Below are 27,750 nucleotides of genomic sequence, written 5' to 3' on the forward strand. Positions count from 1 at the left end.
CCTCGGCGTCCTCCCTTGGACAACACTTCTCCGGCATTCCGCGCTCATGTCACAGCACTCCGCGGCGGACCTCTTGCTTCATGCCCTGCTTCTTCGCTCCCTCAACGGCCTCCCCTGGTGGCATATACTCATAGTATGGGTCGCCCGCCTCTTCACGCTCTCCATTCTCTTCCGCACCTACATCGGACCCACCGTCGTGAGCCTGGCATCAAACCGCGTGCGGATACGCAGCATCAGTCTCCGCTCCATCCGCGGGCTTTATGTGAAGACGAGCAGAGGCACGCTCAGGGTCGAGCGGATAGGCCTCTCCTACCACAGACCCTCCGCAGGCACCGCGAGCCGCTTCTCCGTCAAAGTCCAAGGTCTGTCTGTCGAACTCGACGATACTCTCAAAGCGCGCATGTCCCAACGGACCAAGCCCCGCAAACCCTCGCGGCCCACCCCCTCGCGCCTCGCGCGCCGCCTATGGGGGGTAGTCCTCGCCCTCTACTCCTCCATCTACACCCTGCTCGAACCGCGCCTTCGTCCGACGGTGCGGACGTTCTTCGTAGCTTCTCTTCGCGTCGCCATTCGCGCACTCCCGGTGGTCACAAACGGGCTGGACTTTGAGCTCGACGCCGCTACCGTCACCCACTCCGGACTTCCGGGAATCAGGTTCTCAGTGGGGTACGCTAAAGTGCACACCACCGTCTTGCTCGCCCACCTTCCCACCGTGGTCTCCGTAGCCCATACGAATGGCTCTAGCGGCCACAGGAGGTTCGCTAGCGTCGCGGATTGGAATGCGCGGATGAAGAGCAGCTTCATGCGGACATGGGACCGTGCGTGGGGCGCGACGCAGATCACAGTGTCGGTGAACCTGCAAGTCAATGCTATAACAGGTTATGTTGACCAAAGCAGTCAGCTCTTTGCTGGTGAGTCTCATGAAAGGCTCCGAGCGCAATCCCCTATGAGAGCACAGGGACACACCGAGGCAACTACTTCGTAGACATCCCCGCAATCCAGTTCTTCATTTCCAGTCGCCTCAATCCGCATCAAGGTGTAGAACCGCGCAGCGTGGAGATGTCCTTTGATTTGGGAAAAGTGAACGTTCAACTGGACGTACTCTCAAGGCTCTTCAAGAAGTTGAAGGAGCGCCGTCGGGCATACGATGAGATTTTGCAAGCCCTGCGCGTATCACGGTCATCCCAGGGGTCCTCAAACGGGCATATGGCCAAAACGAACGGGATCATGTCTCCAGATGCTACTTCTGCCGGATCTCGAATGTCAAGTGCGTGGAGATCCCCACTCTCACCTTCTTCCCCTTTCATGGGCGCGCTTTCGGTATGTTATAGGAGCATCCAGTCCGTCCAGTACTCCACTCATCGTCACGAACAGGCTTCTATGCGTTGGAGGTGGGCTGCAAGACAGTCCCGTGATATTAAGAAACCGCGGCTAACTCCAGTGAGCCTTTGACTTGACGGTCGAAGCGTGTACCAAAGCTCATCGTTGGTCTGCAGAAACGCCCACAGTATATCTCATACATAAGGAACATCGACGTCAAGCTATCACGGGCCACCGCCGGCTTCCAACCAGACATGCACCCTGGAGCGAGTACCATCGTTCTATACGCCACTGTAAGAGACGTCGTCCTCCACGTGGGCCTCAGCCATCCCCGAAGCAACGGCTTGCACAAAAGATGGCTCGGCTCCGGCACAGGCGCAAGCTCATCCGAAGCGTATTCCGTGAATCTCACCGCTACGCGCTTCACAATCGACAGGAATGGAATCGGCGAGCTCATGGACCACCTCCGGGTAGTAACATTGAAAACGTTCAGCTGGGATTCCCTCCTCGTTCAGTGGCCCGCTCCTTGGATGGGCTCCCCTACTTTCATGTCCGGCGATCCGAACGCCCAACTTTTGGTGTCCGAAGTTGCCCTGGGTAGTGTTGAGTTGTCCGAACGACTTGACATGCTTGACAAGCTGGCGCCGAAGGAAAAGTCTGTCGAGAAGACCGTACATGGAGGAAGCCTCCTTCCAACAATGCTCAGCCCTGTTCCTCGCGTTTCCCTCGGACTCCACATCGGCGACGTAACCCTTCGACTGATTTCACCTGCCAGCGAGGATGGCCAAGAGCCGTTTGTCTTGGAAGCGAAGACCGACGACATTGCTGGATCCGCAGAGTCGCATTTTAAATCACGACCAGACAAGCTCTTTGGCACCACCGAGCGCGATTACGTTGGTCTGGAGATGGAATTCAACTACACGCTGTCGATGAATCAGTCGTACGCCAAGGTTTGGTTCGGGCCCGACGTACACCTACGAGGCGCTCATCCCCAAGAGTTCCATGCCGCAACATATCCCAATGATACTGTGCTTCGGGTTGATTCTGTTCATCTCGGCGGCATGGGCCAAGGCCAGGGGGAGTACATCGACGAGGCCGAAGACGTCTCATCCATGGACGTTTCATCAATATACACCCACTTCCAGTGTTCCACGGAAGACATCGCCGTAGAACTCTGGCAGCCCGACGTCGTCAGAGCGCTGTCCTGCATAGCAAGGAAAATAGGAGGGAAACCAAAGCCGAGGTCCCCGAAACCATCACGTCGTTTACTCGACCAACTACCGTTTGGAGTTTCCGGAGCCTTCGCCGTCGGTCGTTTCACTGTCTTTGTCACTTCACCGGACATCGCCCCCGAGGATTCACTGAGCATATCTCGTGGACTTTCCGTCCGTACCGGATTTTCCATAAGCTATACAGCTTTGCGGGACGGCCATTGTAGTCGAATGGGGGCGGTCCTCGCCCGAGGACATCAACGCACGAAGCTGGCGCTCCCTGCAGAACACATCATCGAGGGTGTCGTCGAAACCAACGAGCGTCTTCCGCCGAACCAGTCCGAGCCCTCGTTCAGCTCTCTCTGTGGAACATCGTTTTTCGAGATGCGTTTGCAACCCCCTTCGCCGCGGACGATCCATATGGCCAGGACGAGAGTAGCGTTCACCATCGCTCCCTGGAGTTTCTGCATGTCGACAACCTCGAAGTCAACGCCAGCATCTCCGGTCAACGGCCGAACGGGATCCCCCTTCCGAATTCCATGGACGACTTACACCTGGACGTCGGCATTCCGAAGGTTCAAGCCAAGATGCACCTGTCCCAGATATACAACGCTCTTTTGGCGGCCCACACACTGCAACGGCTCGTTCCTCCCCGTCCCCCGTCCACCCCTCGTACTACACGACCCCCTTCTACGCTGTGTGTACATGTCAGCTGCACTCTCCACCAGCTTCAGCTCCTGTGGACTTTCCCTGTGTCAAGCAAAGCCTTCATACGAATCGCCTCCCTCACTTGCGAGGTCTCCCCGAACCGGAAGATAGCTGCGCAGTGGGACCACATCCTCGTTGGTGTCGCGGTTCCGATCAAGAAGGATCTTGTAGTGAAAGAGGAGTTCGAGGAGTTCGTTCGTCTGCCTCGTTGGCGCGTGGAACTCGAGCCGGATATCAACCCGCTCGTGATTAGGGTCAAAGGAGACAGTGGCCGCGTTCGCATCCCGTTCGACTTCGTGGTCGCGGATCTCATCATGGACATAAACATGACGATCAAGAGTGTCAAGAACCTACTCCGCATGGTCAAGCTTGGCAAGTTCCAAGATCCTCCGGAGCCACCCGCGGAGGAAGCGAAGCGAGTTCCCAACATCTCGATTGAGCTTGGAAGACTCATCGTCGAAGCTGCAGACAGCCCTCTAGAGTCCCGACTGGGTCTAATCTGGAAGACCGGTTACGACGCAGCGCGCGTCCGTCAAGAGCGTGAAGAGGCCTTTCAAGCCAAGGTTGCCACCATTGTTCTTCCGAAGCCCACGACGTCGTCGTCGCGTCAGCCAGAGTCGGACTACCAGTTCACCTCGAAACACACGGTGTCCATCATGGATGCTCGGAATCGTTTAGACCAAGTACACTCTGTAGCATGGAAAGCGGCCGTCCAGCAGGCGCAAGCACGGCAGGTCAAGCATGAAGAGGCTCACACAGAGTCTCCAGTGGGCGATCTTCGAATCCCGAAGCTGGACTACGCTGATCTTGCCGCCGTCAACGACATCCCTGTGCCCCGCCTCTCGTTCGTCTTGTCTTCAACCAGCTGTTGCTCTCTGTCACACCACCTTCGTTTTCCTACGACGCCATTCCCGACTTCCTCTACGACGCTGGGAGCGGTTTGCCTCGCGACACCATCTTCTCCCTCCTCATCCCCATGCACATAAACTTCACCGTATCATCCCTCCGCCTGACGTTCCGAGAATACCCCCTGCCACTGCTGCATATACCCCCTTCTGTGAAGGGCTCTCAACCAGCATTGGACTTCGATAGCGACCTCGTCATCGCGGAGGAAATGGGCGACAAGGCCTCCGTCCAATGGGTCAAATGCGAGATCATCAAGGCGCACAGCGGGATCCACGGGGCCGCGCCGCTGGCCGTAAAGATTCCAAAGACAATCATGCCCGTCAAGACATATGCAAGGCCGATCATTCGTGTCATGACAGACCGCGTAACAGATTTCTCGTGGGGCGTCAGCTATCAGGCAGCGACGCAGGACATGATGAGAGTGCTCGATACTCTGTCGCATGCCCCTCGTGACAGTTCGCCGGCAGTTGGTTTCTGGGACAAGGTGCGTTTCATTCTTCATGTGAAGTACAGCCCAGGGCTTATGTCATTTTTAGCTGAGGCTTATCTTGCATTGGCGCGTCAGGGTGCTGTTCAGAGATCAGGTTCATTTACACATGAAAGGTGGGTCAGAGCGATCCTTAGTTTATGCTAATACGCTGACATTGCATTAGGCTCTCGCAATCCGTACGATATCAGAGGCCATGGCAGCGGCTTTGCGTTGTGCTGGAGGGGCAACCCCCAGCTACTTGTCAATGAACCCAATGAAGCAGGAGAACTGGTCCAGGTCATGAGTGACACCATCTTGCTCATTGTTCCAAAGTACGTGCAAGGTCACAAAGTTTTCTGATGAGTTCTCACCTGTGGTAGCATTGAGGATACGTACGGTGGTCCCGTGCAGCCGACTCAAATCAAGGGAGCAACACCTCGAAAAGCTCAGATCGTATGTGCGAAGTTCAGATCTGGAGCGTGTTTCGGTGTAGGGTTCAAACTCGAGCGCGCTTGTGGACCCGAGTGCCTCACCTGCACGGGCAAGCCTTTCGATCGCAAATGTCGCCTGTGGGATTTCAAGCCGCACTACGAGGTCAAGCTGTCGCAGAAGGATAGTACGCCAGAACTCAAGGTATGTCTCTCTCGTCTCCTGACTCCGGCATGATACCAACCTTTTTGACAGTCTCCAGAGGATTCGTACAACGGCTTCCGTTCGGACTTCATCCACATGTCAATCTCGTTGAAGTCTGGGCTCCGCAAGACTGCTCGCATTAGTCCCAGTAACCTGCATCTCTCCCCTGAGGTATTCGCGCATTTCTGGTCATGGTGGCACCTTTTCAACAGTGCGCTGTCACTGCCTATCCGTCAAGGAGACCTCTATCCACGCAAACGCCCCATCTCTCCCAAGTTTGGACAGCATCTGGCCACGCTTAAGTACTTGATCCAAGTACCTCAGCTGTTCATCTCCCACGTCTATATCGACAACTCACAAGATGCATGGTCTGACGGCGTCACTCCATACGTCGGGGTCAAGGCGCTCATTGATCACTTCCAAGTCGACATGCATCAGAGAGACACCGAGTCTTGCGAAAGGACCAAGGAAGGCATGAGGACCATTCATAACAAGCCATTCTATGCAGTTGAAGCGGTACTGAAGGGCCTCGATCTTCGTGCCATGTTGGCCGTGTTCTCGGACCCGCTCAAACAGGCCACACCTGCAGACAACTCTCCGCTCATGGGTAGTAACTACCGGACCAGGAACGACCTTCCACACACGGATCTCAAGTCGAGGTGGATCGACATGGACGACTTCGCCGTCGACGAGGGAGAGATCCCCACGGATCCAGACGTGCATCTCCTCCCTGCGGTGTCTTGTCCTAGGTTCACGTACTTCAAACGACCAGACAATTCTAATGGCCAGAGCATGGATGGACTCGCAAGGCGCACCAAGTTTGGTTCGGAGCCCACTCATAGTTGCTGTCTTGGGACCGAACCATGTGGGTTCTCTTCGCTTGCACAGATCTTACATATCTGACCCACTTTTTAGCTGCTCTGAAGGTCCAGATAGAACTCGCGAAAGCACGTATGGATTACTTAAAACACAAGGATGGCACGGCGTCACCTCCCTCCGAAGAGCTTCCCCCGGCTACTACTCAACCCCAGGTCAACGGTCATAAGGTGAAATCCAATCGGCATATCTTTGGTGCATGACACTAACCGAACTATTGCGCTGTGCAGAGATCAAATACGAATGACAATGCTCGGATGGCTGATCTTCTCAACACTTACATCGCCAGTCTTGAACGAGTGGACAAGGCTCAGCAAGCATCGGGCGGCGATCGCAATTCCAGCTACTTCATGCCCGCCGACATGGTGGCATCTGAAGAGTGGGAAAGCTTCGATAACGTCTACCAAATGCACAACCCTCACGTCATCATGGACAACGCGATTCGAGACGTAAGCGAGATGTCAGAGGAATCAAAGTGCCAACACTGACATCGGTGAAGATCTTAATGCAGTACTACTATTGCTCTCGTTCGCGAAGAGGGTTCGAATACCACATGGCCCAGCGGTGAGCACATAAAATGAGATCCGATCGCTTGTATTGAGCTTTTCTATGCAGTGCCGTGAAGTTCATTCGTGATCAAGCACAGGCTGCGGTTGCTGAAATTCACCATCACCATCCCCACCCTGAGCATGAGAAGCACAAAGGGGCGGCACAGGCGGTCGGCGGTGTTATGAAAAAGTTCTTTGCTATCGAGGACACGTCCGCCCCTTCTATCGACCTTACACAACAGAGCATTCCGAAACCTTCGGCGACCGTGGACCCTTTAGGAGGATGGGCTGAAGGCGTTTCTGCCAACGCAGGGCACTTCTGTCTGCTACTCAAACCTCAGATTGTGCTCCGGAGCACAGAAGACGAGGACGCCGTCTGTATCCTCGCAGCCGTACAGGGCAAGTTGAAGAGTTTCTCGATCATGGACAAGACGAACATCAACGATCCTGTTACGGGGAAGGTCATGAGCAGGTAGCTAGTGCAAATATGCCTCTCTTTGACCTGAAACTCATCGCACGTAGGAATTTCGCATGGCTGACCGGTCTCCAAACGTTCTCTCCATCGACTACGAACACGTCGGGCAAAGATTCTGTGCCTCTCGAGGTCTTGATTGATCTGCGAGCAGACAACAGCGATTTCGACCGCCTAGTGCCTCAGACGGATGCCGCTTTCCAATACGACAAGTTCAACCGCTTGCGTCTCCGCAACGATATCACATCGGCCGCCAGCTCGGTTAAACAAGTCCATGCGCATCTTCAGACCCAGACGGTACGTACACCGTCCATGTCGCCATACAAGTTACTAACAGCCTGCTGGGTATCTAGGATCTAGTCCGTGTCCATGTGCCTCGCTTCACCGTCTCCGCCAACGACCGTCATTTCCAAGCGCTGTCCAACATCATCACGAACCTGGTACTGTTCACCGACGCCGCCCACAAAACGCGCGTGGAAAAGCTTGAGAACCTCTTGTTCAGCTACGACTTCACGAACTTCTCTTCTGCCGCTGACGTCGTCGCGGGCATGCAGGATCGGCTACGACACGCGCTCGAGACAAAACGAGACGCAGAGCAGAAGTTGCGCGGATTCGGAAACCCCGGGCGCGTAGAGCTGCTCAAGATCGATGCGCACATCCTCCTGCTCGTCGAAGAGCTCAACCTGATTTTCGATGCCATCAAACTCGCGCAAGACAAGGCGAACACAGAGTCGGACCAGAAGAGCTCACTGCTACTCCACGCGAGTTCGGAGGAGGTCTCGTGGCGGATGCTCGACCAGGCGAACCAGCTCCTCGCGAAGCTCGCGGTACGGATGACGGACTTTTACTGGCTCAGCAGGAACGACAGCTCGACGTCAAACCACCTCCTCGTGGGTGACCTGCAGGCGTTCGATGGGGCAGCGGACGCGGAGTGGACCGAGATCCTGTCCAAGTATAGCGAGTCTTCTGCCAAGGTTCGGATCTATTCCCTCTACAAAGGCACATGCGCTCACAACGCAGACCAATTCACAGCAACAGTCCTTCCTCCGTGCGCACTGGATCGTCCTCCCCCCTGTGGGCGGCATCACCATCTACGAACAATTCGAGCTCACCTTCCACCCGATGCGCCTCCAGATTGACATCCGTGTAGGCCGCAAGATCATGGACTACCTCTGGCCCGCCCGCAGACAGCGGAACAACGGCTCCACCGAGACCGAGACCGAGGCCTTCGTCATCCCAGAGTCTTTCGTCAACGGCTCCAGCACCACCAACGGCCACTTCCACCGACCCTCCGGGCGGCAACACACCACCGACACCCTCCCGATGCTCACGTACACGACGGACACCCCCCGGCACGCGTTCTTCGACATACCCTCGCCCACGCGCAAGTCGCTCGACGCCGGGCGGCTCACGCCGCAGCCGCTCCGGAAGCTCGGCACGTCCCGCTCGTTCTCGGACCTGCGCAACCCCCCACCGTCGCTGGCGCAGCGGCAGGACTCGCTGCAGGTGCCGCGGCGGATCCAGCGGACGAACTCGAGCAGCTCGCTGCGGGCCAAGTCGACGGACGCGCTCCTCAGTCTCTCGCGGCCGACGCTCTCGACAGGCGGCGGCGGGGCAAGAGCGGCAGCGACGGAAAGAGGGCGGCGGCGAAGAACGAGACGGACGACGCGCGGGAGATGAAGAGCCGGGCGAGCCAGAAGACGTTCGTGCGCGTCAAGGTCGCGAGCCTGCACCTGCTGCTGAGCATCGCGAAGGAGGACTCGTTCCTCTGCCGGACGCGCGCATCCGGACGCGGGACCTCGAGTACCGGAACCAGACGTGGAGCGTGAGTGTTTCCGTTGACCTCTCCGTGCGGTCTCGTGGGGCTGATACCAACGCTGGACTTGGTGCAGTTCGAGGAACTTGTGGACCAGTTCATCCCCTCTGGCCGGAACTGGCGCGGGTGGGTCAAGGTCGCGTTCCAGCAGCCGCTCGTGCCGGTGCTCCCCGTCGCGCGGGAGCTGATCACGAAGACGAAGTGGATCGCGTCCAAGAAGGACGCGCACCACGGGGACCGCCCTAGCCGCCCCAGCACGCCGAAGCTGCTCAAGGCGCGGCCGAGCGAACCCACGCGCAAGGATAAGGAGCCGGTGAAGGAGCGCGCGCGATCGCGCCCCCGCGCGCACGACGAGCCGCGGCGGTCGCTAGAGGGCGTGGGGCTAGCCATGGGTCGGCCGGTCGAGGACGAGGGTGCGTCGGAACCGGAGCAGGACGGGATGGCGACGATTGGGCCGAAGAGCGCAGGGATGCGGAAGCGGGCGCTGAGCCTGTTCCGGCGAAAGAACCACAGCACGGTGACCACGGCGAGCAAGGATAGCGGAAGCAGTGGGCGGAGCGGGGGCAGCGGAAGCTTCGAGACGGACACCACGCCCACGGGAAGCGTGAGTCGGGACTGGGCTAGGCTGGAGAGCGCGAGGGGCGATTGCTGACCAAAACGTTGCAGACGGGGCCATCGTCGCTGCGGACGGACAGCTCGACCTCGGTCGGAGTCGGAGTGGAGGAGTGATTTGTAGGCTGCTCGAGTTAATTGGTTAGATGTATCATGGGCACGCGCGTGCTGACCCTTTGGCACTTGGGGCTAACTTATTTTGCGAGCATCTGTATCTACACCGTAGAGACCTAGAGTAGTACCACACACACATGAACTAGAATCTGGAATAATCACGTTATCTCTGCTTGGATGTCGAGAGTTGGACGGATCGAGCTGGTTCAGATCACCCGAATGTCAGGCCGCGGTGACGTCAGAGAGAAGCGCTCAGCGGACTCCCTGGAAGCACAGGCGCCTAGCGTCACCGTGCCTCTACTTTTTGGCCTGCGCTCCGTGCGCGCCCTCCATCCTCCTCCCCTCCCCCCTCCGCTCGCCCAGGATGCCCTCCATCCGGGTAAGAAGGGCTACCGACCCTCGACGCGCCCTCAGCCCGTCCGAGATCCCACTCGCTCGCGACCCTCTTTGCCCACCCGATCCCCTGCAACCCGACCTGCAGCCCCCGCCCGCGACGCTCCCCCGCTCAAACTCATGGCAAGCAGCCACTGCGGACGGTTCCCTCCAGCTTCCTCCCCAGGAACGGCCACCCGTCCGCCGCCCGCGCGCGGGCAGCAGGGTGTCTACCCACATCATGCTCAACGCCCGCCCCAGCCCCCGTCCCTCCTTCATCCGCACGCCGGAGCCCGTCGCAGGATCGCCCCTCCCAAGCCCATGCGCAGGAAGACCGCCTTTTTCATTCGCCCGCACACGGCCGCAGGCGGACGTACACCGTCGAGGGGCAGCAGGCGACATCCGTGTCCCCGACGAACACGAGCGGGGCATTGAAGGCAGCCAGGTTAACCTCGCGCTCGAGGAGATGGAGGACGCCTATTCTGCGCACGACCGCATGGACACGCACCACCACGATGACATTGTGGAGCATCTAGACGTTATAGGTGCGAGCCCTCACTTCGACCGCGGCGTGAGTGCTTCCGGCCGACCAACGTCCCCGAGCAGACCCCCAGATATCTACGGTTTCGACGCTGACAAACGCTGCGAATGCTATCGTAGTGTGCGTATCAGATTTTCTAGTTTGAGCCCCACTCATTTTGGCCGGTGTGCAGGCCTCCATTATCTTTCTACTCGAGAAAGCCTGTGGTTGTGCTGCCCACCATCTCGAGAAAGGAGAAGCCCCAGGATACCGAACGGGGACATGTCTCGTCGATAGATGAGCACTCCGACGAGGACGCTCTTGACAGGCATGTAGAAGACGTGCTCAGAAAGCGCGACAAGTTCAGGCGGATCATGAAGGGTGTATGGGCATTTGTAAAGACGCGTGAGTACTCTCAAGTGGCCTTCCTGGCTCTTGTCTGACATTGAGGATCGGTCATTTCAGCATTGGGAGTGAGTGTTCTAGTATTGGGGTATTCCCTGACGCATGCTAAACTCGTCTCAGTTTATTACTGCTGTTTATGGGTTCCTTGTTGGTGAGTTCCTTCGGGCCACAGTCAACGATGAAAGTACCGACTTTGGGCAGTATTCTGGGGCACCGGCATTGTCCTCTTCCTCGCAAAGATGATCAACCTACACAACGATATCCAGCAGGGATATTGGGTCGAGTTATGCCAGCAAGTGGAAACGGGTGCGTCACCTGCTGCTCGCCGTTTGAATGCGTGAAGCCGAGTCTGACCTTCTATGTAGGTCTTTTCACTGCGACCAGCATCGGGTTCATTCCATTCCGCGTGATGGACTCATATCGTACGGAGCGCTTTCCTCGTACTCTCCATCCAACTGCCCTCTCATGAAGCCTCAGGTGCCTACAAGATCTGGCACTACAAGCGTATTGTTGCCAAGAGGCGTGCAAAGGCCGGCCTTCCCGAGCTGTTCGATCCAGACGACCTGCCAGATCCCGTCTATGATCCAAACTATGTGCAGGTACTCACGGAGAAGGAGCAGATTGATCTGCATTACCGTATGCCGCATATATGACGACCTCGCTGTGGCCCAACGCTGACCCCCGCCTCAGAACAGCACCAGTTCATGTTGTCGCAAACGTGGTATCGGCCTCACGGAACACAGACACACCGGGTGGGTTGGGTTGGCCCCACACGCCGATGACACGACTGACGTCTTGACGTTCAGGCCTTTCCCATTAGGTAAATATACATGCCTGCGGTCATGGCCAGAAATACACGCTGACGACGACCCCGCAGCCTCGCGGTCTGGATCATCGTATGCAACGACCTCAATTCGTTCTTCCAGATCCTTCTCAGCGGCTGCATGTGGGGCTCGACCGGTGCATATCCTCCTGCGCGTCCCGCTCCACAACACATGCGCTGACGTCCTTGTTCCATCGTACCACCTTCAGGTTCGCACGTCCGGCATGGACGACAGCGACAACGCTCCCGCCGCCTTCGTACGTCACCATCACCTTGCGTGCTGGATGTGGTCCTGACGTCACCGCTCGCCTCTCGCTTCTGCCGCCCGCGGACAAATTCGGATCGCCGTGCCTCCCCCCATTCTCCGTTTCCTCCGTGCCGTCCCCGCCACTGCGGCACACCCGATATGACACGCACAGGTCGCGGGGATCGCCGCCGGCGTGCTAATCTACTACGGCGGCAAGAACACGCGCCGGACCGAAGTCGTCGAAGACCGCCTCCGCGCCGCGCTCGAGATGGAGCACGCGCACGGGCGCGAGCGCGACGAGGAAAAGAACGGGCTCGTGAACGGGAGCAGCAGCGCCGACGGCGACGGCCCGCCGCCGACCCCAGCACGCCGCGGATCTACGTCGAGGCCCCGGACGGGCTCCCCGCTGCGCAGCCGCCGCCGTCGGGGCTCCCCGAGTCGGCGACGACCACGGAGGAGAGCACCAACGGGGACGACGACGACGAGAAGGCGGCGCTGCGGCGGGAGCCGCCCAAGGGCAAGTGTCGGGACGTCCTCCCCGACGCCGACGGGGTCGTCCGCAAAGACACCTTGCCGGTGCCGCGCACGGTGTCGACGCAGACCGTGGGTGGCCTTGAGGAGATGACAGTGCCGCACGTAGAGGACTTGCCGCCCCACCCCCCTTCTGCTTGAGGGACGGGATGGTGCTCGTGACATACCCAAAGGATCTAATCCCTTGACCTTGCACACTCACATTATTTTCACCACGCTCGGCACGACATGACGCTTTTATACCGCAACCTCCTCTATACCTCATCTTGTATCCTCAGCTGCTTGTAATGCCGATCTGTACGACTTATTCATACACGCACAGCGTCTTGTTCTTCACGATTTACGTCTACACGCCAGTGCCCACGAGCCCTCGTAATGATCAGAACGACAAGTACAACCATGCGATATGAATGATGCGTGACGAGTACAGTACATGCGTGCGTGATGATAATGATGATACAACATGATACGCCGGTTGAAAGCGCATTTTGAGGATTGTTGAAATCCGCCCAACACTCACCCCTTCCTTCCACAACGTCCAACACCAACCGAGAAGACGAGAGCAGCCCACATCCCCGCACAATGACGAGGGGCAGGACATGCTCTCTGCGCGCCGGCTCACGGTCCTCCGCGCCGACGGACGCGCCCTCGCACACTCACAGGAGAGCGAGCGGGAGGGCAGCGCCACAGGGACGTCGGGGGCGAGAGAACCGGGACCGGCGTCGGCACCCAAAGGCTACGCGTTTTCTTGCTTATCCGCCACACCGCAGCACAACAACTGGGCCGAAAGACAGGACACCTCGTTGAGAGTGCGCTGATAAGTTACCGATAGCCGTAACGTGGGCGCTGTTGAAGCGCGAGACATGCGCATTTACGCAGCAGTCTGGCGAGCCCAGCGCGCGGCATTGACGAGGTTGATGAGCGCCGCCTCGGTCTCGGTCCAGCCACGAGTCTTCAGACCGCAGTCGGGGTTGACGACAAGCAGGTCACCGGGGAGGATGGCGAGCATGGACGCGAGACGCTCCTTGATCTCGTCCTCGGACGGGACACGAGGCGAGTGGATGTCGTAAACACCAGGGCCGATCTGGTTCGAGTAACCGTAGTGCTTGAAGGTGTTGAGGAGTTTCATGTCGCTCTTCGACGCCTCGATGGAGATGACATCGGCGTCGAGCGCCTGGATGGACGGGAAGATGTCGTCGAAGTCGGAGTAGCAGAAGTGCGAGTGAGTCTGGAGAGCGTTGGTGACACCAGCAGTGGCGATCTTGAACGACGGGAGAGCCCAGTCGAGGTACGCCTGCCAGTCAGCCTTACGGAGAGGGAGCTGTGGGCAATATCGATGAGTGGCAGCATAGACATCAAGCAGACGCAGACTTACACCCTCACGAAGAGCAGGCTCATCAACCTGAACGGCCTTGATGCCAGCCTTCTCCAGGTCGACGACCTCGTCGCGGAGGGCGAGGGCGAGCTGCTTGCACTGGAGCTCACGGGAGACATCCGCACGAGGGAAGGACCAGTTGAGGATAGTCACAGGACCGGTAAGCATACCCTTCATCGGGCGGCTCGTGAGGCTCTGAGCGTAGCTGCTCCAGCGCACAGTCATAGGCTTGGGGCGGCTGACGTCGGAGACGACAATGGGGGGACGAACGTAGCTGGATGAAGGCGATCAGTGACTGATGAGAGCTTCAAATGAACGGACCACCGCTTACCGAGATCCATAGCTCTGCACCCAGCCGTTCTGTGTGAAGCAGAAGCCCTCGAGCTGTTCGCCGAAGTACTGAACCATGTCGTTACGTTCGGGCTCGCCGTGGACGAGGAGGTCGAGACCAATGCGCTCCTGGAAGCGGACGACGCTCTCGATCTCCTTCTCGATGAACTTCTCGTACTCCTCCATGGTGATCTCCTTCTTGCCGAGCTTGGCACGCGCCTGACGGATCTCCTTGGTCTGCGGGAAAGAACCGATGGTCGTCGTCGGGAACATAGGGAGCTGGAGCTGCTTTGCCTGGATGTCCTTGCGAACGGCGAAGGGGCTCTTGCGCTCGAGCATGTCGGGCGTGATGGCGGCGACACGGTTGCGCACAGTCGCGTCGGAAGTGTGCTCGAACTCGCGGCGCTTTGCGATGGAGACCCGGTTGGCCTCGAGAGCCTCGACACCTTGGAGTCCTGGGAGCCGTTCAAGGCCGCAGCGATAACTGCAACTTCGGTCGCCTTCTCGAGGGCAAAGGAAAACCAGTCCTTCTGCTCGGGCGTGAGCTTCTTCTCTGCGGCGAGGGTGACGGGCGTGTGGAGAAGGGACGAGGAAGTAGCGATGACGACACGGTTGCTGCTGAGAGCAGCCACGGCCTTCTGGCCGAGCTTCATCGCGGCCTCAAAGTCGGTCTTCCAAATGTTACGGCCTGACACAACACCAAGGGAGAGGACCAAGCCAGTGGGCTTGACGGCGGCAATGACATCGTCGAGCTGCTCAGGGGCACGGTCGAGGTCGATGTGGAGACCGAAGACAGGGAGCTTGGCAGCGAAGGTGAGGTTGGAGCCGAGGCGGCCGTAGTAGGTCGTAAGGATGAGACGCGGGGAAACAGGCGCGAGCTCAGAGTATGCCTGAGCGAACTGCTTCTCGTAGAGAGCAGCCTGGTCGAGGACGAGGACGGGCTCATCGATCTGGACAGAGCCGACACCAGCCTCCTTGAGGGCAGCGAGGAGCTGCTTGTACATGGGGAGAGCTTGGGAGGAGTGAGATAGGCTCGAAACCAGCGCTAGCCTCCTTCGCAGCCTTGCCGAGAGCGAGGAAGTGATGGGCCGAGGACAACCGGGCGGGTCTCGACACCGAGGTCCTTCGCCTCACGGTACTCCTCGAGAGCCTTGTTGAAGTTGAGCTTGAACTCAGTCTCCTCAGAGAACTCAGGGACGACGAAGTGGTAGTTCGAGTCGAACCTTAAAGGAGATGAGCATGATACAATCAACGGGTACTTTGGAACGGACATACCACTTCTTCATCTCGCAGGCAGGGACGTCGACGCCCTCGGCCTGGCGACCACGACCCATGGCGAAGTAGACATCGAGAGGGGAGAGACCCTTGCCGAGGTACCGCTTGGGATGACGTTGAACGCAGCGGATGGTCGAGGACATGGTCGTAGAGAGTGAAGTCACCGCTAAGATAGATCACACGTGAGTCTCGATGAGATCAAGACATGTTGAGAAGAAGACGCACCTGGGGATGAGCTCGACGCCACGCTCCTTGAGGCTGGTCCAGCTGGCCTTCTTGACGTCGGCGGCAGCCTTGGTGAGCTCGTCGGCGGAGAGCTTGCCACCCCAGTAAGCCTCGACGGCCTTTTTCACCTCACGGTTGGCACCTAGAGGCGTCTAGATCAGATATGCATCCACAGACGCGCGTAGAGGGTGAACCATACCGATGCGAGGGAACCGAGCACGCTGGAGTAGACCATGGTGGAGCACTAGGGAGGAGGGGGGAGATGGAGGGGAGGGAGAGAGGGGGCTGGGGATGGGTCGAACGCGCGTCGAGGGTTTTTGAGGGTTGGAGAAATGGCGTGAGCGTTGGGAATTACATAAATGGGCAGCGATCAGGCAATCGGCCATTTATCGATCTCTTCGCGTCCTCGAACGCGGCTCGCGCGAGGCCATCGTGCAGCCAGCCGGCGAGCAGCATCGACGTCGACGTTCACGTTTGCCCCGCACACACTCCCAGCCATTGCCGTACTCGCCCACCAGCAAATTCGTCCTCCGGCCGCCGTCGAGGAAGGTAATCAGCAGATTGGCTGGCCCTTAGCCTTTCTCGGCGCAACTTTCCCTCTGCGCGCGCATTCTGTTCTCCCAGGTTTTTTTCCGCTCTACAGCCTACTGAACGCTGCCTCGGCTGCTGCCCTGGATGGCGTCTCGATTACGTTCATCGTGCTTCACGGTCGCGAACAGTCTGCGCGACGGAGTGAAGCGAGCCAACGTGCCCAAGGCATGGCTCGTGCACGTTTGGTTGTTCCCTACCAATCGAGGTGAGTGACGGCAACCACGAGCGTCGCCACCCGCTCGTTCTCCCTGCTCGCTGATCGGCAACTTTGAGCACCAGGACGCGGTCAGGTGCCGTTCGCGGGCGTGCGGGCACGACGGGCCGGGTCGTCCGGCTGCAGCTGGGTCTTGCCAGCCAGGGCAGCCCTGGACTCGAACTGAGACCGAGGTGAGGAGGCCCATCGCTATCGCGCGCATCTCCCTCGCCCTCGGACCTTCGCTCTCCCGTCTCTTCCCGGTCAGATGAGACGGGCCAGACGACCTGGCGCCCGGTCCGGTCCCGCCGTCCATCCCTCTTATACCCTGCCCCTCCCTCTCCGTTTTCCGAGGTTGCTCCATCTCTCTCTCCCCTCTCCCCACCTCCCCAGACATGTCCGACAACCCCTCGTTTGTCCTCCGCAAGATCGAGGAGGTCGTTTTTGAGGACAGGCCTGTCCCTGAACGTAGGTCATCGGGCATCAATGACGTAGTCGCACGACCTCACTCCTTGCCCCCAGCTCAGAACGACGAAGTTATCGTTGCTGTAAAGAAGACGGGTACGGGCGTCCTCTTCACCGTACACATCTAATCTTTTCTAATGCGTCTTACACCACAGGCATCTGCGGTTCCGATGTCCACTACCTCGTTCACGGCCGCATCGGCGACTTCGTCGTCGAGAACCCGATGGCAAGATTCTTTTGCTTAATCGCCACTGTCTGTAGAATTTTGACCCCTTCGTTTAGGTCCTCGGCCACGAATCTGCAGGCATTATCCACAAAGGTTCGTGCCAACCAGCTTCCCCCTCACTTGTCTGGCCTGACTTCTCGTAGTCGGTCCCAAGGCCAGGAACCTCAAAGTCGGTGACCGTGTCGCGATGGAGCCCGGCGCGACCTGCCGCACCTGCGACGACTGCAAACGCGGTCGGTACGAGGTGCGTTTTGTCCAAAACAATCCCCCCGGCACAGTATGCAAAAGTCTCGCTCCTTGCGCAGCTCTGCCCCGACATGGTCTTCGCCGCGACACCCCCGTACGACGGCACCCTCGCGCGCTACTACACCATCCCTGCCGACCTTTGCTACAAGCTCCCGGCGAACCTCACGCTCGAGGACGGCGCGATGATGGAGCCGCTGTCCGTCGGTGTGCACTCGGTCGCGAACATCTCCCAGCTCCGCGCGAACCAGTCCGTCGTCGTCTTCGGCGCCGGCCCCGTCGGCCTGCTCTGCATGGCCGTTGCGCGCGCGCTCGGCGCCTCACGCGTCATCGCGGTCGACATCGTCCCCTCGCGCCTCGAGTTCGCGAAGAACTACGCCGCGACGGACGCGTACCTGCCCCCGAAGATGAACGAGGGCGAGACCCGCCAGGCGTACTCGGAGCGCAATGCCACCGCGATGCGTGAGCAGCTCGGCATCGAGGAGCGCGGCCCCAACGGCATCGACCTCATCGTCGAGGCCAGCGGCGCCGAGGTCTCCATCCAGACCGGCATCCTCATCGTGAAGCAGGGCGGCTCGTACGTCCAGGTGCGTCGTGACTGCGGAACCACTCGATATCCAGCCTGCGACTTTGCTCACCCGCGCCGCGCCCGCAGGTCGGCATGGGCGCCGCGAACGTGAACATCCCGATCACCACTCTTCTTACGAAGGAGGTCAACTTCAGGGGGTCTTTCCGCTACGGAGTACGCCGTCCCCGCCCGCCCTCCGTCTCCCGCACGCGCGCTCACGCCGCCCCCACAGCCCGGCGACTACCAGCTCGCGATCGCGCTCGTCGCGCAGGGCAAGATCGACCTCAAGCCGCTCGTCACGCACCGCTTCCCGTTCGACAAGGCCGCCGAGGCCTTCCAGACCACGCGCGACGGCAAGAGCCCGGACGGCAAGACGGTCATCAAGGCCGTCATCTCTGGGCCCGACGTCTCCCCCGACGACCTCATGTAGATTCCCTCCTCCCGCCTCGGGCCGACGTGGTGCGCGGAGCGCTGTATAGGGAAGCCCTGCTGGCGTTCGGATCCGCGGTAGCACTTTGTACGGACTACGGAAGCATCGCTCGCAATTGTTGTACAACAAGCCATCCTCTTCTCCGGGCCCTGCGCGGGAAGACCACACGCAGCCGGCTTCGCGAACTCCGAACGGACTGCCGTTCCCTGCGGCGAGCCGGACACGTCGTTGCGCACTGCGCATGTGCGCATGCATGCACGCACGGCCAACGCACGGCCAACGACGACGAGTGCGCGCGCACTTGGCGAGCCTCGGCCTCCGGGACTTGTCTCCGCATGCTGTGTATCGCGATCCACATGCAGTGCCGGCCCACCTCCTACCGCGTATCAACCGTATCACCCCAAGACACTCCTCGCCACCGTGCGCGTCACACACGGCCCGGAGTGGTCGCGCGGCGGTCGCGCGCTCCTATCGCGGCGGCATTCCACGAGAGTTCGAGCCTTGTAACTTCGAAGCTTGAAGTGGCAGCGCGCGGCGCCCCCCCTGAGGAGCAGCGGCGATCATCGGAGGTTCTCGACGAGCGGTCGACGAGAGTCGCGCACAACCCGGGTGCGGTCGAGTCCGGTCGTTGGAGCGGAGCAAACTTGGGCTTGAGGGGCGAAGGGGAACTGGAACTGGTCAGACGCGATCTGTAGCGAGGTCAGGAGAGGCACGGTGGGGCCATGTAATATTCGGTGCGTCTACTAATGGGAATATTGTACGTGTGTGTACTAGGGGGAAGCCTGTATGGATTCTAGTGACTGCCAGCACCCTCCGCGGGTGCAAAGATGGGGTAAGAGAGTAATGGGGTGATATGCGACACTTCTGAAGGGCGAACGTACAAATGATGTCACTGGATGAAACGATAAACATAGGGGACGCACATCTGCCGGCGCCACACAAGGGAAAGCGGTGGCGACGACGACAGGACGGAAAATACGGGTGGGAGGTGAGAGGCGGGATGAGATGTGGAGGAAGAAAAATATGAAACGGGGTGGGGATGATGCGGAGGGGAAGGCAGGTGGCCGAGGGGGTGAACGTTCATTATCCACGACGAAGCGAGTACGAATGTTCCGGCCTGCAGACGGTGTTCGCCGGCCGTACGACGGCGATAAGTACCAACGAGCGAGTAAAGGGAACGAGCGCGGAAAGCGAGAGGAAGCCACAGGGCAGCACGGTGGGAGGGGGCGCCCGGCCGTGGGCGAGCATCCGCTAGAGGTCGCTCTCACAGCGCGAAAGGAGCGCGCCCACGTCCACACCAGACTCACACCCCCACCGCGCGCGGGCGGGTGGCGCGATATAGTGAGCGTTAAGTAGTAGAGGGAAGGGGTATACACCTATGCCCGTGCGCCCTCCGGTCGCACGAGGTGTCAGTCCATATGTGTTGTCGGGGGTACGGCGACCACAACGCGTAACCTCGGCGGACGTCCGACGCGACGGGCGGTACCATGCACTGCGGCACCTGCAGCCCTGACGCCATCGCCCCAGTGGATGCAAACGACGGTTGACTTGAATGCGATGGCCGGGTTCCGCGTCCGTCTATCGAGGGATGGCCGTCTGGCGTCGGCCGGCCTGTCGAGCCTCTATACCGCGCAGCAGCAATGTGTCACAATCTCCTTCTTCCACTCCCATGCCCCACCCTCTCCGAGGCTCAACTCTAACCTTCCTCCAAGAGCCGTAATTAGCTCGGGCGGACCCTGGCACACCTGGCGCGCCTCGGCCCGACGAAGGAACGTCAACAAACAGTCGATGACAAGGAGCCCTCGGAAGACGAGCTCCCCGCACGCCCATGGCTCTCCCTGGACGGATCCAATGGGGGGATGAGCCCCGCGCGCGCCAAGTCCGCCGCGTAGCGCTGTTTCTCTGGCGGTAGCGAGTTTGATGATGGCGACCCCTCCCGATCTCGCGGGTGTTGATGGCGGGGTGCCGCGTACGACGACGTGCGCCCATGGGGCGTGAACGGCACGTCGACCATCGCGTTTTGTTCCTGAGTGAGGAAGGCGGGGAGGAAGAACATGACGCCGCGTGGGCGCAGGCGGCGCCGGCGTGAACGTGAGGGTGTTGAAGGGGGGTCGACTGGACCAAAGATGTTGTCGTAGAGCCGGTTCCCTGCGCGCCGCACGTGGTCGACGACACCGTGACCGCCGTAGCCCGGACCATCCAGACCAAAGGAAACGTCCGAGGGGGCAGGGGAGGCTGAGCGTGACGAGTCGTAAAGGGGTAGGAGTTGCATATCTTCCTCTTCGTCTGAACCGCTTTCGCGCGGAAGCGCGATTGGGGAAGGGGGCGAAGTGTTTGACCCTGACGCGGGGAGGGAGAACCAGCCGAGGTCGAGATGCCACCGACCGTTCTTCTGCGTCCACCGGGGCATATAGACGTCGTACCCACCAATGCGTGGGCGAGAACGCTGTCGGGGAAGCAAGACCATGCGAATGAAGCCAGCAACGAAGACCATCAGTCCCGCCCACATGAGCCCTTTGCCCCACTTGCCGAGGAAACCAATGAAGGCGGCGTCGTCTGCGTGCCAACTGCTGCCGTAGAAGTGGGAAAAGAACGCGTTGGGGGCTTCGCCTGGCTTCGCGTTCTTTCCGTACAGCGCCTTGGGGAGGATGCGAACTTCTCCGCCTGGATTCTCGGGGTCGGGGGGTGACTGGACGTCCACGCGCCGTATTCTGCGGATAGGAACATGGGGCCGGTCGAGAACATGACGGTGGGGTAGTTGATGATCCAGTTGTAGTCGAATTTCGTGAGGCCGTGGATTGTTTGCGCCAAGAAGGGATGGCCCTTCTCCGCGAACATGAGGTCGTTCGACACACCGACGGGGATGGTTTTGGGGAGAATGACGGGATAAACGAGGAGGGGATCCATAGGACGGAGGCAGCCCATGTCGAGGTCGATGTAAACGCCGCCATAGTGGTAGAGCACGAAGTAGCGAATGGCATCGGCGCGCTGGATGGGATATGTGTAGCCGTCGAAGGTGTCGAGGAACCAGCGGTAGTGCTCGGCGAGGAAGTCTCGCGAGCCGTTGTCGGTCCACAGCATGTACTCGCTGGAAGGGGGTAAGGGGGAGGAGAGGGGCACGGAAAAGGAGACACGCACTAGTCGGGCATCATGTCCTTGCAGCTCTGCGAAACGTTGACCCACCGGTCTGGGAGAGTGTCAGACTTCCATGTCTGGTGAATTATGCGCGGTACACGTTCTAGAACGGGGTGCTGGGAGTCATTAAAGGTGCGGTCGAGCTCGTCTTGGGTGATGTAGGCAGGACGATCAATAGCGAGGTAGAAGGAGACGGAGGAAAGAACGATGACGGTGCCGACGAGGAAGGTGGCGAGGAGACAGAGGAGGGTGCAGACCGTCCGTCTCCGGAACATGGCGGGCGTGACGAGAGTGGAGAGGGAGGGGGCGGGGGGCGGATGGAGGGAGGAGGAAAGGGACGCGGACCGCTTGAAGGCAGAAGTGTTAGGAGGGGTCCCGAAGGCACGGGAGCTCGAGTTGAAGGAGCCGATTCTGAGTTCAGCCCCAGCCGCGCGCAGCGATGCTGTTCCCATGCTCGACGGCTTTATTGCACTCGTCTGCTGCGCTCCACCCCCGCAGACGTGCGCCCCACAGCCTAGGTCCTCAGGCTCAGCGAGCGCAGGGGCCGCGCCGATGTCCACAGCCGCCGCAGCGCCCCCGCGCCATTCATTTTCTGACCCCGTCGCAGCCTGCCAAGCGCCAGCTCGGCTCGGCGGCGAGAGCGAGTCCTCGGTCATCCTGCTGAGTCGCCCACGTCGCTGCCCGTCACTCTCAATCCAGAATGCTTGCATCGTGAGCCACCAAAGCCTCGGGGCTCCGCCGTACGATACACATTCGGCTTCTCAGAGAGGGCGGACCTTGGCCTCCCAAACCTCCTTCACGTGTGGACGCACTGCAGCCACGGAGCTCAACAGCGCTCCGTCCTCGAACTGCCTCCGACCTCCTCCAGCATATCTAGTACCAGGTCCCACCTTCGCGGCGACCAGTCTTGCCCTTCTTCCAGCCCCGTGCCCCCGCATTGCGAAAAAGAACGGCTGCCAGTGTTCGCACTTGAACCGCTTCTTCGTCTCCAGATACTCCAAGCACACCGGCCGACCACTCTTCCAGCGGTTTCTGTCGGTACTTAGGCGCATGCTTCGAGGTTGTCACTGTGGTGCTGTCCCGGTAGTCGACGTGTACCCGCCGCGCGAGGTCCCGTAAGACGAGCACGAAGTGCTCCGCCATCTGCACGTGCAGGGAATCCCGCGCGTGAACTGGCTCGTACTCCTCCAGGCTCACCGGCGCAGCCTCGTCGATGTCCATCTTGTCCTCGTCCATCTCCGCCCGTTCGCGGTGTTGGACGGGGCCTCCGTTTGCGCGAGCCGCCGATTCGCGCGCGTCCGCGACGGCCGATATCGCGCGGGGCAGTCTCGCAATCGTGAAACTCTGGGAAGAGGTTCTCTGGTACCAAAGCTCGCGGGCAAGCTGTCTGCTCGACCACCCCTGCTGAGGGGGCATGACCACGGTCGAGATGCCCCCTCTGAGTCACCGCCATCGGGTCATCAGCGTCGAGCGACAGAACAAAGTTCAAGTGACGCACTAACCTCCTGCATCCCTGTGGCATTCCACGCACAGAAGGTTGTCCATTGAGACCATCGCCGCGCCCAAGCCGATCCGCCTGTCATTGAAGTACAGCGCGCAGTCACGGATCGCAAGGTCGTTCTTTCGGACCTCGTCCGCCTCTGCGCGCGGCCCTCCGGACTTGGTCTCCCTCGCGCCCTGGATCTTGACCGTCCTGCGCTCCTTGACCTTCTTTAGGAGCCATGTGGTCGCCTGGCGCGCGAACCACTGCAGAGCCGGGTTGTGTTTTAATCTGGGGGTGAGCAAGTTAGCAATGCGGTCAGGGTTCTGAGCGGGAAGAGGAGCGCCTAGATACCTACCCGTCGAGTTCTCCGAGAACAACGCTTGGGATGATGATCTTGATGGGGTACCTGGTCTTCTCGAGGTCGGCGCAGAACTGCTCGATGACAGTTTGGTAGTCGATGAGGACGTTCGTGTCGAGGATCACATAGACGGGGGATTGATCATTCACAGGAAACGCGTCCTATCGGTCGCGTTTGAGCTCCGACGCGAAACCAAGCTAAGGGCACGGACGCACCTGCATTTCGATGTCGTGTGCGGCATCGTACAGTTGCTGGACAGTGTTGTCGGCTGGTGCCGTTGTAGATGAGACAGACATGACCGGATTCTATTATCGATGGCCGATCGGTCGGGGCTGTTGAAGGGATAGACGACGTACATTCAACCACAAGTGGACGCTGCGAATGCCACGTTACTATCACTCCCCTAGCGTCCGAACGGGCCCGCAAGCGCCGGCCGGGGTAGCCTCCGATAATATTCAAATTCGACGGAACGATTTGAATTGTTTCACTCTGAACTCCTGCGCACTTTGTGGGCGATGCGAAGCCACGGTATGCGTGTATAGTCGTTGAAAATGGCCCTAGTATTCGAAAATTCTCCGCACGTCGTCACAGGCGCAGTCACAACGCCCGACGTCAGGTCACAAACGAGCTCCCGCCGAGCCGAATCGAGTGGCTGAGAGGTGACGCATTCTCTGTACATATCCTCTCGGAGAACTCAAAATTCAGTCAACGCTTGAAAGTGTGCAAGGATGAAATTCCCCGAATTCCACGAGGGCGCTGAGAAAGGTGATTCGGCCGAGACCTATCAAGGGTGGCACTTCTCCCAGTGAGACAAGTGCATCCTCGAGATCGGACGCGGCTTGTGCTGGGGGGAGGCGAACCTTCACACATAGGTGCGTGAGAAGATATCCTAGCTCAGAAATCTAGAACTTCATGATTTATCGGTGAGGTGACTGGAGCGCAATTCGCGTTTGTCCAATACTGGGGGAGTGATAGTGGTGCGCTCGAGGAGAGGCCACACACCTAGAAATGCGCTCGACGTTTGCACGAGAGACAGATATAAGAACAGGAGGGGAGGACTGTTGCTGGAGTGGCGGAGTGGCGGGAAAGATGGTGGTAGGAAAACAAAGAGTGCACGTGGGTCCTGCACGTTGTGTCGCATAGGGCGCGACATCGTTCACTCATCACTCTGATCACACGACGAAACCGGAATCAAGCATGCAAATGTATTCATGTGTCCTTGCGTAGAGGTTACAATGTGTAGGAGCCATAATAAACCATAACGAATATGCGAGTCCCAACGGTCACCCAGTGCCTCTATATTATGATTGACCAGCGGATGCTATGTCGCGACTCTCTTCGGTGAATCTGAACGGTCATCCTCAGCTTTGCGTTTCACTCCAGCGAGTCTTGAAGGCGATACTGGCTCTAATTTCATCGAATCATTCAGTCTGGGAGGTGTCCGGCGGTTCTCAGGCGTCGTCGATCGGCTGCGAGTTCCAGACTCATTCCGCAAACGAGAAGCTAGTGTCGTCTTCGACGCTACCGCCTCTGCGTGGCACGTCGCGTGGTATATCTGCGACCCAGTGTGTGAGCGACGTGTAAGGCGGATGGTTGCGTCCAAAGAACGTACCTTGTCATCTCTCTTAACCGCGTTGCGCCAGCCCCATTCCTCGACCTCCTCCAAGAACTCTGACGCCAGGTGTTCCTTACAGATCGGACACGACATCGTTTTCGACTCGTCGCCCTGCGGTACAATAACAACCATGGCACGCAGTTCCGCTTCACGTTCAGCCGCTTCCTGAGCCACGGCTGCCCTGGAACTTGTAGACCGACCGTCCGCCCGACCCTTGCCCTTAATGTCGTGAGATTCACCATATACCCAGTCCTGTGAAGCCACCGTCAGCCGAGTGAACGTATGCGTAGAGTATTAATACCCACCTCCAAGCCAACGAACCAACTACGGCTATGGCCTCTTCCGACGGCTTGACTTGCTTTACGGTTTTGTCGGAAGTGCATGTCGAGGTGTTCGTCGAAGTCCTTCTTGCCGCTAGAACCTTCTGGAAGTCGAATGCCGCATTGCTTGCATTGAGTGGGTATTTGACCATACAAAAGTTCTGCGAGGGGAGGACGGTGTCTGTAGGCACACGTCAGTCGGAGCAGCAAGACAAACAAGAAATTTGTTCGGCGCACCGAGTGATATCAGCGTTCGACAGCTTGACGGAGTGCGTAAATAGCACCTTCCGGTAGGCCTGAGAGGCGTCTCCCTCCGAATCTGTCAAGATGATATCTTCCGCATTTGCGGTCGCACCGGCGCCCGTAGGTGTTCCGGTCGCTGACGATACTACGCCTGCCTTGACGAGTGAGTTGAACAGATTCGTGATGTCGGGGACAGGAGCCGATGCGGTAGAAGTCGAGGGGACGGGTGCCGACTGCGCGGCAGAGAGTATCAAAGAGATACTGGAAGGATCAAACGACGGAAGCGAGGACTGAGTGGGCTGAGTTGGATATACAGCCTGCGGAGCAGGTGGTGGTTGAGCCACGTATGGAGGACCTGCTATGTAAGGCTGAGGCGTCGGCGGGGGCGGTGTTGGTGTTGGTGTCGATGCCGCGAGGTTGTGCAGCTGAGCAAGGATTTCACCAAGTTCCTTCTGTGAAACACCGGCTTGCACAAGGGTGCGTAGCTGAGAACAGGGTCAGCTGCATAATCAATGCGAGAGAAATCAATCGCGCTCACTTGTTGCAGAACCGCGACATGGGTTTGAGACGCTTTGTCGTAAGGATTTGATTGCAGAGCGCGCTCCTTCTGTCCGAGGACGAATTCGAGCTCACTCAACACGCGGGCTTGAGTGATCACAGCCTGGGTAGACGCAGAGCCACCACGACCGGACTTTCGGGGACGTCTGTCAGGACCACGGCCACGGCGTGATGGGAAAAGACGCACTGTGTTCTGACTCGAGGAGGAAGTAGATCCCCATATATGGCCTTCGATCGCAATCTGGGGAACGACGCCGAACAGCTCACGGCCGTTGGGAGCACCCGTCCTCCAGGTGAGGAGCATTTCCTCCATCTTGCTGCGCGTTGCCTGGTCGACGACATCATAGGTGTCCTTGAAGAGATGGACGACGACGGCTCTGAAATGGCGGGCGTAAGGCTCATAGACGTTCTTGGAGATGGCGTCTAGCAGATAAAAGGCTGGCAGCTTCATCGTCGCGGGCACCTAAGAACAGCGTGCCAAAAGCGGCGAATGATGAGTCAGCATTCCGCGGATCGAAACCACATGCCACATGCGCAGACAAGGCAAGTGAAGGAAGTAGGGCAGCTGTCGCACGAGCGAGTCGCCTGCAGGACACGGCGTGGCCATGGCCCGTTGGCCACCCAACCTGGGCGACCCCAGCGAACATGGCTGTCTTTTGCCCCACTAGCTACGGTACATGTAATAATGCGTACTACAACGGAGATCCGGCTGACACCTAGTACAGCCGGGACAGGGGAGCGAAGAACGGGTGAAAGGGGAATGGGGACAAGGAGACACTCACCCGTCGGATATGTTGCTCGATACATTGAACGACAATTTCGGCAAAACGACTGTAATCCTGCGCGATCATCGACAGGCTCTGGATAATAGGCCTCGAGTTTATGCTGAGGTTAGCCAACCGCGCGACATAATCACGACGAAAAGTGTTTGGGTCGACGTGGTATGCCGGTTGCAGCATGGGAGACGGGTGGAAGGCGTGGGGTGGGGGGATGGGGGCGCCGTAGCCCTGTGTCGGGTAGGCTACCTGCGTATACGAACCGTGAGGGTACGCTGACATCGTAGTCCTCTTAGGCGGGGGATGGAGGCAGGAGAGTGTTGATGCGCTGACGATTTAACGCAAGAAAGAAGTTCCACGGTGGGAAGCTCGGTCGTCGACGGTGAAGAGCTCCGGCGCGATGCCTTGCTCAGACGATCTCTTACTGAGTGGCTAACAAAGAGCCGGGCGGACTGCACAGAGTCCAAGGGGATGGTGGTCGATGATGAAGCAGTGGAAAGGTACCGGCGCTACTGGCCTTCCCTTTAGGCCGTTTCAGACTCCGACCGTGAATGCTGTCTTTGTCAGCCGAGCCACGTTCAGCCTCCACCCTGCCTCCAGCGCCTGTTGCCCAATCGGACACACAAGCGCCCTGAAAGCCCAAGTTTCGACCGCTCGCAAGCTCCCCTTCAACCTCAAGCCCTCTGCCAGCCAGCCATCAAAGTGAGTATGCCATCCTGCACGGTTTACGCGGTTCTGGATGTCTATGCGAGTGCTGG

The 27,750-nt window shown here is 59.1% G+C and overlaps 6 protein-coding genes across 6 annotated transcripts; 2 read left to right on the forward strand and 4 right to left on the reverse strand.

Moving 5' to 3' along the window:
- Nucleotides 1–46: 46 nt before the first annotated feature.
- Nucleotides 47–14,240, forward strand: BXZ73DRAFT_87805 (golgi-body localization protein domain-containing protein; the record flags this gene model as incomplete). Its single annotated transcript, XM_048024722.1, has 43 exons — nt 47–911; nt 959–1,320; nt 1,375–1,440; nt 1,467–2,438; nt 2,466–2,583; nt 2,611–2,648; nt 2,676–2,709; nt 2,737–2,832; nt 2,853–2,971; nt 2,993–3,106; nt 3,134–3,238; nt 3,260–3,328; nt 3,359–3,377; nt 3,411–3,538; nt 3,578–3,601; nt 3,635–3,658; nt 3,680–3,766; nt 3,788–3,911; nt 3,936–4,006; nt 4,031–4,069; nt 4,105–4,629; nt 4,682–4,748; nt 4,799–4,946; nt 4,995–5,247; nt 5,299–6,112; nt 6,163–6,293; nt 6,354–6,572; nt 6,623–6,687; nt 6,739–7,143; nt 7,194–7,440; nt 7,497–8,117; nt 8,176–8,699; nt 8,747–8,861; nt 9,036–9,563; nt 10,425–10,602; nt 10,664–10,737; nt 10,799–10,982; nt 11,184–11,288; nt 11,348–11,404; nt 11,460–11,618; nt 11,673–11,734; nt 12,225–12,433; nt 13,463–14,240. The coding sequence occupies 43 exons, from the start codon at nt 47–49 to the stop codon at nt 14,238–14,240; spliced, it is 9,942 nt and encodes a 3,313-aa protein (XP_047882313.1).
- A 1,093-nt stretch (nt 14,241–15,333) lies between these two features.
- Nucleotides 15,334–16,023, reverse strand: BXZ73DRAFT_97531 (5-methyltetrahydropteroyltriglutamate-homocysteine methyltransferase; the record flags this gene model as incomplete). Its single annotated transcript, XM_048027398.1, has 5 exons — nt 15,334–15,511; nt 15,564–15,667; nt 15,705–15,729; nt 15,789–15,930; nt 15,966–16,023. 5 exons carry the CDS (start codon nt 16,021–16,023, stop codon nt 15,334–15,336), a joined length of 507 nt encoding a protein of 168 aa, XP_047882314.1.
- Nucleotides 16,024–16,967: 944 nt separating this feature from the next.
- Nucleotides 16,968–18,504, forward strand: BXZ73DRAFT_87807 (xylitol dehydrogenase; the record flags this gene model as incomplete). The annotated part of the gene is made up of 8 exons (XM_048024723.1): nt 16,968–17,040; nt 17,095–17,133; nt 17,193–17,263; nt 17,320–17,356; nt 17,407–17,507; nt 17,569–18,093; nt 18,162–18,248; nt 18,307–18,504. The coding sequence occupies 8 exons, from the start codon at nt 16,968–16,970 to the stop codon at nt 18,502–18,504; spliced, it is 1,131 nt and encodes a 376-aa protein (XP_047882315.1).
- Nucleotides 18,505–20,278: 1,774 nt separating this feature from the next.
- BXZ73DRAFT_87808 (nucleotide-diphospho-sugar transferase) lies at nt 20,279–21,914 on the reverse strand (the record flags this gene model as incomplete). The annotated part of the gene is made up of 3 exons (XM_048024724.1): nt 20,279–21,168; nt 21,195–21,592; nt 21,643–21,914. 3 exons carry the CDS (start codon nt 21,912–21,914, stop codon nt 20,279–20,281), a joined length of 1,560 nt encoding a protein of 519 aa, XP_047882316.1.
- A 486-nt stretch (nt 21,915–22,400) lies between these two features.
- BXZ73DRAFT_87809 (PIN domain-containing protein) lies at nt 22,401–23,776 on the reverse strand (the record flags this gene model as incomplete). The annotated part of the gene is made up of 5 exons (XM_048024725.1): nt 22,401–22,656; nt 22,682–22,904; nt 23,142–23,410; nt 23,478–23,641; nt 23,696–23,776. The coding sequence occupies 5 exons, from the start codon at nt 23,774–23,776 to the stop codon at nt 22,401–22,403; spliced, it is 993 nt and encodes a 330-aa protein (XP_047882317.1).
- A 1,025-nt stretch (nt 23,777–24,801) lies between these two features.
- BXZ73DRAFT_40385 (uncharacterized protein) lies at nt 24,802–27,274 on the reverse strand (the record flags this gene model as incomplete). Its single annotated transcript, XM_048018567.1, has 6 exons — nt 24,802–25,035; nt 25,093–25,347; nt 25,401–25,596; nt 25,653–26,143; nt 26,197–26,679; nt 26,999–27,274. 6 exons carry the CDS (start codon nt 27,272–27,274, stop codon nt 24,802–24,804), a joined length of 1,935 nt encoding a protein of 644 aa, XP_047882318.1.
- Nucleotides 27,275–27,750: the final 476 nt, after the last annotated feature.

Source organism: Epithele typhae (genome assembly GCF_022376455.1).
Source record: "Epithele typhae strain CBS 203.58 chromosome Unknown BXZ73scaffold_4, whole genome shotgun sequence".
NCBI classification, from domain to species: domain Eukaryota; kingdom Fungi; phylum Basidiomycota; class Agaricomycetes; order Polyporales; family Epitheliaceae; genus Epithele; species Epithele typhae.